Source organism: Haliotis rufescens, unplaced genomic scaffold (assembly GCF_023055435.1).
Source record: "Haliotis rufescens isolate VD_foot unplaced genomic scaffold, xgHalRufe1.0.p SCAF_1, whole genome shotgun sequence".
Lineage (NCBI taxonomy): Eukaryota > Metazoa > Mollusca > Gastropoda > Lepetellida > Haliotidae > Haliotis > Haliotis rufescens.
In genome coordinates this window covers 37,000,075-37,014,427 of record NW_025963779.1, presented here as the reverse complement: position 1 = coordinate 37,014,427, position 14,353 = coordinate 37,000,075, and the positions used below count along the sequence as shown (strand labels likewise).

At 38.5% G+C, this 14,353-nt stretch overlaps 1 protein-coding gene across 3 annotated transcripts in view; it reads left to right on the top strand.

The window, feature by feature from the left end:
* Positions 1–14,353, top strand: part of LOC124135704 (death-associated protein kinase 1-like) — a 165,375-nt gene that overhangs the window by 70,018 nt on the left and 81,004 nt on the right. For all 3 annotated transcript variants that reach the window (XM_046501183.2, XM_046501182.2, XM_046501184.2), the window contains exon 9: positions 2,272–2,370. In XM_046501183.2, coding sequence (XP_046357139.1) covers positions 2,272–2,370 — 99 coding nt within the window. The remainder of the gene's footprint in view (positions 1–2,271; positions 2,371–14,353) is intronic.

Below are 14,353 nucleotides of genomic sequence, written 5' to 3'. Positions count from 1 at the left end.
CACCACTCGTGGCTATTATGAGTTATGTCCTTTATATGAACCTCCTTTTGACCAGTTAGTTTCCAGTTCTCAGTTTAATTGCATTTTCTTCAAACAATATGGCAGGGCCCAGTCATGAAAATTTGGTCAATAATCACAATCTATGTTGTAATAATAATAATATTGTTGTAATAATACTTTGCGAAGTTCATCAAATCACATGAGCACCTTGATTAAAACCATGAAAAGATTTGGAAAATTTCTTTTGACACCAAGTTGATGGTATGCATGTGTTGCACATCCTGAAATTGACTGAAATCTGCACAGCAGTCGCCATGTTGTTTACAACAAACGAGATGTCAATTCCGTTACGTGATTTTGTTTGGACTATGCATTGCCTTGTTAGTCCAACCAAAATATAACATTCCAGCCTAGTTCAGCAAGGGTGGAAACTGGACACTTATATAGTCAGTTAACTCCCTTGCCATGGGAAGTGGGGATCAATCATGAAATTTATTATCCACAGTACCAGTAATCAGTACAAACTAGTTTTCGACTATTTAAGAAAACGTGTTTGAATCTGATTGCTTAATCAGAGGTTTCTATTCACAATAACACGCCTCTGATTTAGAAAGCATATTTGACATCAGAATGAAAATAACCCTTAAATTACCCCAAAACTGGACGGTGCTACATTTTGTGTTTCAAATGTTATGCTACATGTTTAGTTCCAAATTCAATGTAATGCCGTCAAATATACTGGGAACATTGCTGTGAAAAAACAACATGTTTATCGCTTTGTTCAATTGCGCTTGTCTTCATGATTCTTAGACATTCTTATACAGTTTCTGAGAAAATCATCAACAATCCATCAAGTGTTTTTTTCTCAAGCAGAACTTTAAAAATGAGTTAGCTTTGTCATAGGCTTTGTTTGTTTGTTGTTTTACACCACATTCATCAGTAGTCCAGTTATATTGCAGGGTAAGAAATTAGCAGTAGTCCTATAGTCCTTGCCAATCTGCCCAATAGTTAAGGTATCATAAGGACTAGTAGATATTTGCCATTTTTAAGGGTTTTGCTATATGTTATCATTATAAGGACTAGTGGACCAAAAATGTTAGTTTCTACCGCTGTATTGTAGGAGCCAGTAAATAATCAAGTCTGAACCAGACTTTCTATAGTCCTCACCACTTGAAATAGAATCACGAAATATTGCCATGATTAATCAATGAAGAAAGCTGCATGTGTGCTAATACTTATAAAGTGAAAACAAGCCATTCCGCCGGTAAGGAATATTACTTACACAGAAATTACAAGAATTGCAAAGTGTGATGTGTGCAACTTACTACATATTTTACCTGCACGAACAGAAAGCAAAGTATGTGCAGATTTAGTATTTGAGGTGCTATCAACCAAGGTCACTGCAAAATATGACCGCTCGCAATCAGCTGACTGTTGATTCTTGCACGGATTGTAACCATGTGATCAAAACTCAATGATCATGTTTATCGCTAAGAAAGTGGACAAATTTTCTCAAAAGCTATTTACTATTTACACTGATCTTACTGGTCATGATCATAAATGAGTTTGAAAATTTGTGTATGCACAGTTACGGCCCTTGATTTCTTCGATTTAGTACCTAGTGTGTGCAGTGGGTAAAGTAAAATCAGACCTTCTCATCGCATATAGACACACCAGTGCCTATTTCTTCTTAGAGATATATTTGATTCTTTTTTTGTAGTTCCATGTTTTCACTACTATATGAATACAATTCTAATGTGCCCCATGGCCGGGGATAGTGATAGCTCTGTTTTCTTCTTTGTAAGTAATATTCCTTTATCGACAGAATGACAAGTTTTCACTTCATAAGTATTAACACACATGCAGCTATCTTCGTCAATTTATCTTCGCTATGTATTCTTTTTCAAGTGGCGAGGACTATAGTGATTGATATTATGAGCATCGCCAATGCAATCTGAGTCAACCCTGATCCATTTAATGGCCCGCTAGACAAACATACGTTGCTGGGACCAGTTTAACACACAATTCCCACAGAGTTGCGTCCTAGGCCACCAGTTTTCAACTTTGTTAAAGAGAAGATGACTGTAAATAAGAAAAGGGATAGCAAGTCTTTGAAACTGTGACCCTAACTTCTGTCATAATGCATACATGCCGTTCCTGTCACAGCCAGGAGTGTGTACATAGCACATTATCAATAAAGGACAAAGCAAACTAATGCAATGGACAATATGTTGACAGCTCTTGTAAACACTGATGTTGTTTGTGTTCCAGCAATCTATGCAAGCAGTGAGAATCTGTAATAAATTATCCCGTAGTATGCTGAGGAAGAGTGTGGATACATTAGATAGTAGAAATGGCATCAATGAAGAGGTAAGATTGGAGTTTTCTCTACATCTTTTTCAGCATTTGGTGGGAATTCATGCCAGTTTCATATAGGATTGAAATCAACAAGGATTATTACTTTAGGTTATGTCAATAAACATTTCCAGTAACAGATTTTTAAATCTATCATTTCAAAAGTCATATAGCAGATTAAGTTTCAGTTTTAAATATATGGAAATCCTTGTTGAATTCTGTGGATGATCATTTATCTGTCTGCATGAGATGAAACATTTCTTTCAGGTGACAGGAACTTTGTTTATTTGAATTATTTGTGAATGTTTCTTATCATTATGATCATGTTGGATGTCTACATATCTGTCATCAGTGTGGGAGTGCATCAGTTACACAATCACATTTCATGGGAAGCAACTCTTCCCACATTAGCGTTCAGACATTCATCCTTTGTAGAAGTACCTTGCTGACAAATTGCTTTTCATCCAAGAGTGCATGTGCTGTGCTCATTATCTGGATAGTAACAGACTTGGTTTTGTTGCTAGCTTAATGCCAGTTAAAATATTTCTATTTCAGTTCAGTAATGTGTTGTAGTTGTCATTGCCACCTGCATCATTATAATGTACAAGCCCGAGACTATATATACAATTTGACTGGGCGGCTGAAGACACATTTGACCCTTGGAAGTCTATTGCCGGAAATGAGGTTGAAGTTATTTCTAATGGTTATCTTCATACACAGAGCGTGTGTCTAAGACATGGTTGTGTAGTCACCCTAGACAGATATGATTTATGCTACAACCACTACCATGCCACATGGACTGTGTTCGCTGACTTGGGAAAGTGAATGCAGACTCTACCCGTAATCAAACCAGCTACCCAATGCCTGTCTCAGTTCTACCTACCACATTTCCAGCATTGTCTGACTGTGCAGATGTGAGACATAGCTGACATGGTAATCATTGACTGAAGCTGGATGCATGTGTGTGTGAAGGATGGCCCATAATGAAGTGTGTGCACAGTATTGTGATCCAGTCATGTGAGCTGCAGGGTATATGCATTGTTCAAGCTGGAGCCCAACTATCTGACAGTTTCCCATGACTGGAACTGTATTAAACATGGTTAATGGCAAAAGTTTCAAGTGCTGACATCAAACTATGTTCATAATCATAGAAGTTCGAAGTCAACATGATGTCTGGCACTTGTGAGCAGTCAATGGTAACACTCTTGTGAATATTTCAAAGTGGCAAACACATTACAAAGAATTTATATAGATTGTTCATGCAAGGCACACATGAATGGAGTGGATCACTGTATGTTTCGCTGGGACAAACTAGTTATAATTATGATTATAATTACAATTAATTTTTTTTGAAAATGCAGTGATATTGTGTGATTCCTGCGATATTGAGGGCCAAGATTTCTCAGAGGTTGTGTTAGTTCGTTTCAGTTCAAATTAAACAGCTTCCTTGAGCACTGACATGTCATTCAGAAAACATGGACAACTTGTCGAAGATAACTAGACGTAGGTCTTCACCCCTCAGGCATTATACAAGGGAAGTAACTTTGTAAAGCCTATCCTGATTTATAGTTACTTTTAAAATCTGTCGACAATGTTCATTTTATTAAATATATTCATGTGTCTTATAGCCATAGTGCTGGTGTTTTGAATGTCTGTGCTACACTCTGTGTTGAAGGATTACACAAATGACATCAGAATGATACCACACATTGGTACAATTTCTGGCTAGCTGTGTTGTAACTGTCCCCTAGCTGTCATGTCACTGTCCCCTAGCAGTGATGTCACTGTTCCTTAGCTTGGATGTCAGTCCCCTAGCAGTGATGACACTGTCCCCTAGCTGGGATGTCACTGTCCCCTAAATGGGATGTCACTGTCCCCTAGTTTTGATGTGGTGCAACCCTATGCACTCACGCACTAACTGCACTGCACTGCACTGCACCAGGACCCCAGGACAACCTGAAATTTCACACACTGTTTAGCCAGTCACAGATGTTTTCATATTATGTATATAGAACATAGTCAGTGTGGATTGACTGTGAGTAATAATCCCTGAACCATTCACCTTGCTTGTAGTCCTGCAAGTGATCCCAGTAATGCCGATTTGAATATTGGCTTTTTCAAGATATCTATTTCCAGTTTTTAAAATTTGATGATGTTATAGCGAGTGTCTAGAGAGAAAAATATTCAGATAAGCAATAATTGAAATTATTAATGAAAGGAAGTGGGTCTTTGTCGTAACCTTGATGTTAAAAATGTTTGATTTAGGGGACAGTAGATCAAATGTCATTGTAGACCCCCCCCCCCCCCCCCCCAAGGCGCCCTGTATATCCCCTTGATATCTAACACTGGATGGGATATGCAGAGTTTCATTTTTTTCCCTGAACTTATTCTTGAGTAAATAAAGTGAATGAAAGTCATTTGTAAAAGAACTGTCCATATCAGATAAGGACTTGATGATGATCTTGCTTATAGGACTGTAGCATGTGTGGTAGTGTAGGTAGATGTTGGCTGCATTTTATTGTCAGTAGCACAGCATGGCTTGGTTTGCACACTCCGCACAATCTGTGTGTCACTCATGTATCTATATGCCTGCCAGCAGGTGATCAATATCAGGTGAAGCCCATGTGATCATCACAGGTCATAGTCATGTATTTGCATACAGTGGCTCTCTATCTCTTTACGTCATTGCTCATTTGGTGAATAGGTTTCACTGATTGGATGTTCCCATGGGTGTCACATTATACTCCTCTTTCATTGCATCTTTTGTGTTATTTTAGAATTTTGTCCTGTGTTTATGTTTTCTATTTTCACATTTTCATTTTATGGTACATCATTCTGTTTTTATTTGCTGTTTATCAGATCAATTGTTTGCTGTTGAATATAATTAAAAGGTTTATTACCTCGTTTAGTTTGGAGTTTGGAGTAACATTTTAATATTTGAATCAAATTGATTTTAATTATAAAAGGTCTATTCCAAATGATTCAGATTGAACAATATCAGGCTAATAAACACAACACTCCAATGTCAATATTTCCTTATAAGAGTTCTTGAAAATGGACAAGAGTAAATACTATTTTTTGCCACAGAAAATCTGCTTGGTTCCATTTACCCGGAGTACATCTTTACCAATGTTTTCTCTTAAGAAAAGACAAGCATTGCAAGCATTGAAACTTCCCTAAGTTTTCTACTTTGTAACAGGAACCAGCAATTACCGGTATTTAATTTTCCTATTACTCTACTCTTGTCTATATGTCTTTCTTGATCCCAAAGTCTTGTCAACCTACTAACAATTTAAATTGAACAAGTGCATGTTTGTTTCTTCAGGGTGCTAACACAGCGAGCTCTGAACCTACGTCAGACTAACTCTGCATGCAGAGCAAGAGGGAGGGATCGAGCCAGCATGTTGTCAAAGCATCTGAGCTTTATAGTCAAGAACGTGCTAGATTCACTGGCTGAGATTAGGGGATTTTATGTGTGCTTCTTTAACTTTGAGTTTGCGATGGCTTGCAACTGTTTGTGAGGCATTGTTGTACCAAGGACTGGTTTCGCACTTTTGCCCTCTATTTGTTATACACTAAAGCAATCAGTCGGTTGCACAATGGGTAACCCACTACGTAACTGAAAAGATGATGCATTATAGAAGGTTATGCCAGGTATGGTCTGCTCGATCAGTGTGTGCAGTTATACATGATTGTACCAATGGTTGAGTACATCCAGGGTTGTAATTATGCTTGTTTTATATACTGCTACCTTTACTGGATTGTATATATATTTTATGGTACCTATTCTGGGTTATTTATAGGGTGGTACAAGTGCTTTGATATATGGGATGGTTCATGTGCTTGGATATATAGCATGGTGGCCTTGCTGGGTTATGTTGTTTGTTTGTTTGTTTGTTCTGTAATGCCACACTGAACAATAATTCCAGCTATATCTGTGGTTTGTAAATAATCGAGTCTGGGCCAGATAATCCAGTGATAGACATCATGAGCATCGGTCTACACAATTGGGATACGATGACATCAATCAACCAAGCTTGACCAACCGATCACGTTATTCACCTCTTACAACAAGCGTAGTTGCCTTTTACGGCAAGCATGGATTGGTGAAGACCAATTCTAAACTGGATCGGTTGCTGGGATATATATAGCATGGTATGTGTAGTGTGTGGGTGCGTGCGTGCGTGCGTGGGTGGGTGCATGCGTGGGTGGGTGCGTGCGCGCACGTGTGTGTTATAGGATGTATCAGTGCTGTGTTAAATATTCGATGGTATCAATGCTAGGTTATATACAAGATGGTACTTATGCTGGGTTATATATGGTACCTGTGCTTGGTAATGTATATAAATGTTATATCTGTGCTGGGTTATATAGGGTCTATGCTTAGTTATATAATGAGGTACATATGCCTCAAGGTAATACATGAGCGTACATATGCTCAGTTACACAGGATGGATCCTGTGTTGGGTTATATAGAATGGTACCATTCCTTGGGTAATACAAGATGTGATCAGATGGTATTTGTGTATGTTGATGGTATTTAATATCATAAAACTGCCCAGTCATCCACTGACTTGGATGTGTGTAGTCATCCCTGAAATCATCTAGTATGCGTGTATACAGCTTCATGACAGCCCGGCGACACACCACTAGACACCACAGGTTCTTTTTGCTTACATCCAGTCAGACATGAACGCTGTGTATAGTTAACCTCCTGGGGTCTCCGGTGAGAGAAGGTCCCCAGCAACCTATGCCTGTGGTATGTGGCAACTTCATGGAATGGGTGGCCAGACTCAGTGGCTTGGTTGATTGGTTGTTTTCGTAGGCCAATGGCGTGGATCGTTGCTCGTGGCATCAATCACTGGTATTTCTGGTCCATACTCAATTATTTGCTGCAATATTGCTAGAGAGTGTAAAACAAGCCACTGTGTAAAGTTAAATGATTAAGTAAATCGGGTAGGACAGACCGATTAGGGGCATGGTCACCATACCGCATTCACAGAGCGGTATTGAAAATATACACAGGGGACTGGGTCATTTAGAAAAGGGTGTAGGGCAGATGGATTGAGCCAAGGATGGTCACCAAAACACACATTCACAAAGATGTTCTGAAAACATATAAACGGGGGATGATCATTTACTCTGAAAATTTAATATATGTGTGCTATTATTTCCATGGGACGTTTTTGAGCACATGACAAAACCCTAGTTTTGATGACCATATACCATTTGGTATTGATGCAGTGTAGTAATGAACAGACTATAGACAGTGTCCATCATCAACTGGATGCCTACTGCCTCTTGTGGGGATACATAGAGAGACAGAGGAACTGTCTTGTATCTATGTAGTGACCCCGGATAGATTGTTCCACATCTATGTAGTCACTCACACAAATGAACTGTTTTGCATCTATAGAGACCCCAGACAGAGGAACTGTTTATTATCTATAAGAGACCCTGGACAGGAACTGTTCCACATCTATGTAGTCACTCACACAAATGAACTGTTTTGCATCTATAGGGACCCCAGACAGAGGAGCTTGCAAGCTCAATGATATGAGCATGTCACTCTGTAGACATTATTACAGTAGTAAAGAAGTAGTCAGTCGACTATGGTGTGACCTTGTGGTTGTCTGACAGCAGGTAGACAACAGTGTGTGTGCGAGTGCTATCATACACCCCATCTTTCCTCCCCTGTAACAGAATGCTACTTGGAAGGAAATACAGGTAGCAAGAAGCACCATAAAGGTTGTTTCAAGTCTTTTGATGTAAATGTTTGTACTTGTGTTTCCTGCACTCAGGTTAACACATGAATCTTCCTTCATTGCTACTGATGCTGACACAAGATATGTGATAGATGCATTGTTGAGAGCAGTGTTACAGAGACAACAGCTTCTCTGCAATGGTTGCACAATTTACATTTAATGAGAAGGACATGCACAGTGTTGAGTGGCACCAGAACGGTGTTAATAGACCTGTTGTGTGGTTCTGTATTAGTGATGCAGCTTGATGCCACAAACTTACAGCAGACCATTGTATCCATGAACTCATGCACAACACTGTTAGCAATAAAACACTAGAGGAATTTTAAGGTTTTTTGTGTTTGTGTGTTGCCTTTCACACTTTCCATTTCATGTTTTATGTATAGAGCATCTGCCACACACATGCACAGTTGAGAGGTTAGTGTACCACAGCTCAGCTAAATAGATTGAGCTTGTTGTAATTACACTGTCACACTCTGAGTAGGCGACTGGTGCGTTATACAAACATTTTAGTATATTTGGATGGTTCAGATGTACACAGTTGTGTAAAACTATTACGGAATTTAGAGCACAATTTCAGTATTACAGACTATAGAAGACATTGCAAATTTACTTTGTTCCCAAAGAATATACTAGCTGGTTGATCTGGGTCATACATACTGGTTAAACCTTCCTCAAAGGATGGCGGTACAGGAGGTGTGTGAAGAGGAAAAACTCCATTTAACTAGGTAATCAAAAGATGATCTGAGAAAAGCATAATTCTATTCAAGAATTTGATCAACAAGTTATCAATAATTTTGGTCCACAAGATAGCTATGTGCATAATTATATTTGTTAGCTATTTAGTTGGTTAAATTAAATGAGTGATTTTGGTTTGTACACTGAGTTTAACAATATTCCAGTCAAGTCATGGAAGAGGGCTTTATACGTTATATCCATGTAGGGAATAGAACTCAGGCCTTGAGCATGATGATCCAATGCTTTGGCCACTTGGCTACCCCGCTACCTCCACAAGATGAAGCCTTCCATAGTGTAGCAGGTAATGATGTGAGACGGATGGCCCACTGTGACATGTTGACATGTCAGATGATAGCTGGACATCTATAGGAGTCTTTAGCAGCGGTATCTTGTGGTCATCTCCACAACGGGCCCACCAGTGACCTGTGGAGACATTACTTTGTCAGTGGCATGACTAAACATCTTGACAGCAGTAATAACGTACACAAACCTAACACCTTGAAACGTCTGATATATAGACAAACGTATCTGTACACACCATCATCTGGCTATGGCGTGCTGTTATGACTGTCCAGTGGATTCCGGGATAGAGGAGGCCCCCAGCAGCCTGTGCTTGTCGCAATAGTGACTTAATAGGCTGTAAGATCAGACTCAGTGTCTTAGTGATTGCACAGAGCTACAGATAAGCTGCGTATTTGCTTAAAATACCCCCTAAAACTATTCAAAACCCAATTACTATCAATTAACTTGCGTACAGAAATGCATTAATTAAATGGAAAACTCATTTGTTGGGAAACAGCACTCGTAAATATACCCAATGAAGCCTTTTCAGCATTTGTACAGCAGAGCTAATTTCCGAAATCCCAATAGAGTGATGGACAGATTAGTGAAAAAGTATTGGTTACCCAATGAAAAATGTAATAACCCAATTAAATTAGAAACCTTCAAGTAAAAACTCAATTGCTCAAAAAGTTATGTGGATCTCTGTTGCATATCATAGTACCTGGATGGTGTCGGATGTTGCTTATAATATCAATCACTGATATGTGTGCAGACTTGGTTATTCACAGGCAGACAACATATAGCTGGAATATATCGCTGAGTGCTGTGTAAGCAGGCAAACATTGGAACAGAACTGTTGTGATGGTGGCTGAGTCTTTCACTCGCCTGTTTCGGGTAGATTATGTCTGAAGCTGCAGTACATTGTTCATTGTTTTGTGACACAGAGAATCATCACGACAACTTATCATGGGACTTCAATGGTTAACAACCGTTTATTGTTTGTAACGTTTCAGGACTACTTCTTTCCCCTTTATCAGTGACTACTAAGTAATCGCATTGAGTTAATATATACACATGCTGATGTGTTAACACAAGGTAGGATTACAAAAATCTTTGTACATTAATCCTACCTTGTGTATATAGAACACAATATATTTATTCAGTATTGATAGGCAAGATGTAGCCCTGAAACATAGTTTCAAACAATACAGAAGTTGTTATCCATAAAAGTTTCATGTCTACTTGTTCCTCCAGCTTCTGAATGAAAGACTCAACCTTGTAATGGTAGAGCCTAGATTACACCTTGTATTACACACATCTGACATTGGTGCAAAGATTTGAACTCCCAGTTCAGCAGGATCTATGAATGTGTCGCTTGCTATCATTCTGCTCAGCAAGGAAGCTTCAAGGCATTCATTTGGTTGAGCGGCCGTCCAATCAGTTTGTGGCAGATATGATTCAAATTGTACCTTTCAAGGTTGCTGTGCAGGCAAATAACTGAACTGACTTCACAATTCACATATATATCTGAAAAATCAAAACAAGATATTTTCGAGAAAATATTCAACTTTAGGTGTAGTTGTCATCCACAGTAGCTCCTCTTCCATATGTAGCCCTGTTTATACAGTTTCACCTAATTAGTATTTAGAAGTACTTTATAATGCAGTGGAACTTGATCGTACTTCTAGCCATTACAAGGGGCGGTCGGGTAGCCAAGTGGTTAAAGCATTCGCTCGTCATGCCGAAGACCAGGGTTCTATTCCCGACATGGGTACAATGTGTGAAGCCCATTTCTGGTGTCCCCTGTGGTGATACTGCTGGAATATTACTAAAAGCGGCACAAAACCATACTCACTCACTCTAGTCATTACTTATGTACTTGTTAGCCGTTAAGATAATGTCATTTGGAAAATAGGATTGATTCTGCTGCCCCTTGCAACCCTGATGAGATCAGGTGTGACTGCACTGCTGATTACACCACACACTGAATACCATATATACCATAATATACCTACTAAATGGCCATTTAAATATAGAGAGACAGCTTTTCATCATTGTGGTCGTAGCGTAGCACAGTCGTTTAAGCGTTTGGCCGTCGCACTAAAGGCCCTGGGTTCGATTCCCACATGTGTACAATGTCTTAAGCCCATTTCTGGTGTCTTCTGCTATGATATAGCTGGAATATTGCTAAAAGCACCATACAACCCAACTCACTCACCTTTGCCATGTAACAGTCTGTATATACTTTAAGCTGTGTATGCAGACACCAAATTGTTTGTGGAAACTCAGCCCAACAAGTTTGGTTAACAAGTTTATATATAACACAAACAGCAACCTCTGGTTCTATTGTTGTCTATTCAAGACCGTCACTTTCATGAAGTGGTGTATGTCATGGCTCATATAGTCTAGGACATATTGTGTATCGGAACAACTTCTCAATCTCCTTAAGTATGGGGATCTATTTAGGGAACAAGTTTTATATCTCATGCAAATTATGTAATGTTTATCTCATTCATTTTGTATAACATATGGCTTTAGGACATAAGCTACACAAACAAGCTTCTTCTTTTTACAGGCCTAATTTGCATGTATGCAGTTTAAAAATATCTCTTTTAACTTTGGACTGACTACTCTCAATAAGTTTAGGCAATCTTGTCTACGGGGGGTATTTACAGCAGAATAATTTGGTTTCTTTTTTTTGGTGGTTTAATAGTTATCTGATAAACAGTGGGAAGCAGAAAATAGCTCAGGGTTGAATACAGTTCCAATTGCAGAGACTTAATAATCTATGCTTTCAGAATATGTATTGGTGGCTGCAGAAAGTGTTTAGATAGCTGTACTTTCAGATAAGCATACTTAAAGATAGTGTTTTCTACTTCTTTGGCTTATACTGTGGTATAGTGGTAGTATCATCTATTTCACAGGGAGGGGAATTTTGTCTAGTTTGGGGCATTACTGTGTGGTGCCAAGTTTGATGACAATTAATGGGAAATAAGGGAAATAACTTTTAAACAACAACTTCTTGAAGCTTCATCTGTGAAAACAGACATTTGCCTATATTTTGATGGATAGATTATGCCCATGGCATTGATAATAAATGTGAAGTTAAATGGATGACAGCTATTTTGAAATATGACATTTATTGATATGACAAGATATTATGATGAGTATTTAACATCAGATTTAAGATGTAATGCAAGTGGGAAACGGTTGTGTAACCACTGGACGATGCATGGTATAAACCTTGATGCAGAATATCTTGCTTTTGATGGACATTCTGTCTGTGGTGCTGGACGTCAAAATATGTTGATGTGTGTCATGTTTTACCACATTCCGCCAAAGAAACCTGGTCCTGCCTTTTGCAGGTCGGCCCCCTTTGAATGTGATGTGTCCTTCTTGGTACTGTGATATACTGTTTACTGTGTACCTGTCTGGTGATGTATGCTTGTTTGCTACAATAAAGACATGCTGGTCAACTGGTTGTTTGTGTCAGTCCTGTACCAGCCTTACAACAGCAGTAGCCAAGCATGAAGTGGACGTATGACGACCAGTTACCGATGAACAACCTGACCTAATCATATTCGGATCCAGACGAAGAATACAAGGGTGACTCCTGGTAACCCTTTTAGAACCATTTCTACATTTTAAGTTATATATAGGTGATTGGGTTAATGGCTAAGCATGTTACAACAGCATGGCTACCAAACACACTTTTTTCAAGGATTTCATCATAAAATTGTGATCACATAATATACCCCTCCTGTTTATAAAAAGCTGTATCCTTGCTTTTCTTATGTATGCATATTGTCTCTCATTCCTTTACAATCTTTAGTTCATCTTCCCGAGACAAGGGAGTTAACTGACTATAAAAGTCTAGTTTCCATCCTTGCCGAATTGTGGAGTTATATTTTGACTGGACTAACGAGACCATGCATAGTCTAATCAAAATCACATAACAAATTCAACATCCGATTCATAAAACTACTCAAAATGTTGTTTGAAACAATGCAACTATGGTGGTCTAATATTGTCACCCTGCATGGGCCACACATGTGTTTATTCTATGAATGAATGATTTCTGCTTCCCAATATGCGTGGGTTGGCAAAATAATAATAGAATTGTATTGATATCAATCTGTAAACAAACATATAAAAAAAAAGAAGAAAGAAAAGTGTTATTGTCATGAACTTGAACTATAAAAATAATTTGATGGTCCTGAGGACTTGGAGCTAACAATGTTCACTGTATATGATTAGGTGTATATAATCACCAGTCTACTGACTTCCAATAATAACTGTAAAGCCCTCTACTAACCCAGCTGGCCACGGACCCAAGGACCAGCATGTTCATCGACTCCCGGATATAGACTTGCATAGGTACATAAACCTCACCATAGATCACCCACCCACACATGCTGAAATAGTATTTAGTGACTAAACAGAAAATATCAGGGTAAACATTACATTCTAGCTGAAAGCCCTCGTCACTTGTCATAATCAACATTTTGTGTCCATGACGTATAAGACAATGTTATAGTGGACTCTTAGGAACCCGTTTGGTGTGAGCACCTGCTCATTATGAGGCAGACACGATTATGAACTAGTGTGACAAAATCAATACCAAGTCGTGACAAATAAACAAGGGAGTTTTGTATTGCTAGGATGACAGCTGTTACTGGACTGAAATTTCCTATCCTGGATTGAAGTTATTGGCAATTTAGAGCAGCAGTGACCTCAAGGCTGTGCAGGTTGTCATTCTGACTGAATACCTAAATCATTTGACACTGTGCTAAACATAACAGTGTTTTAATAAAAACTATAGAGTTAATGCATTTAGTGAGATATTCAGTACAATTTCAGAAAATTGTAACAAGAGAAGAAAATTCAGCAGGAATGCCTTTTGTTTCTTTAATGTTACCCTGGCATATCAGACAGTTCTTTCTCCTTATCGTATTTGACATAATAAGTGCACAGGGCGCTCTCAAAATTAGAAATAGGGGGCTCTTATTAGAATATTGTTTTGGTGAAAAAAATAGAGAAGAAAGATAAATTTCGTGGTTTATGCTGACAGCCAGAAATGTTTTTGGACGACAGATATATTTTTCAAGAATTTAATTGCCCATAATTAAAGGTGCATATAACACATGAGTACGTATTATACGCGAATAAATAAGTCTTGTTTACATTGATCAATCGGAAGAGGTGCTAATTGGGAT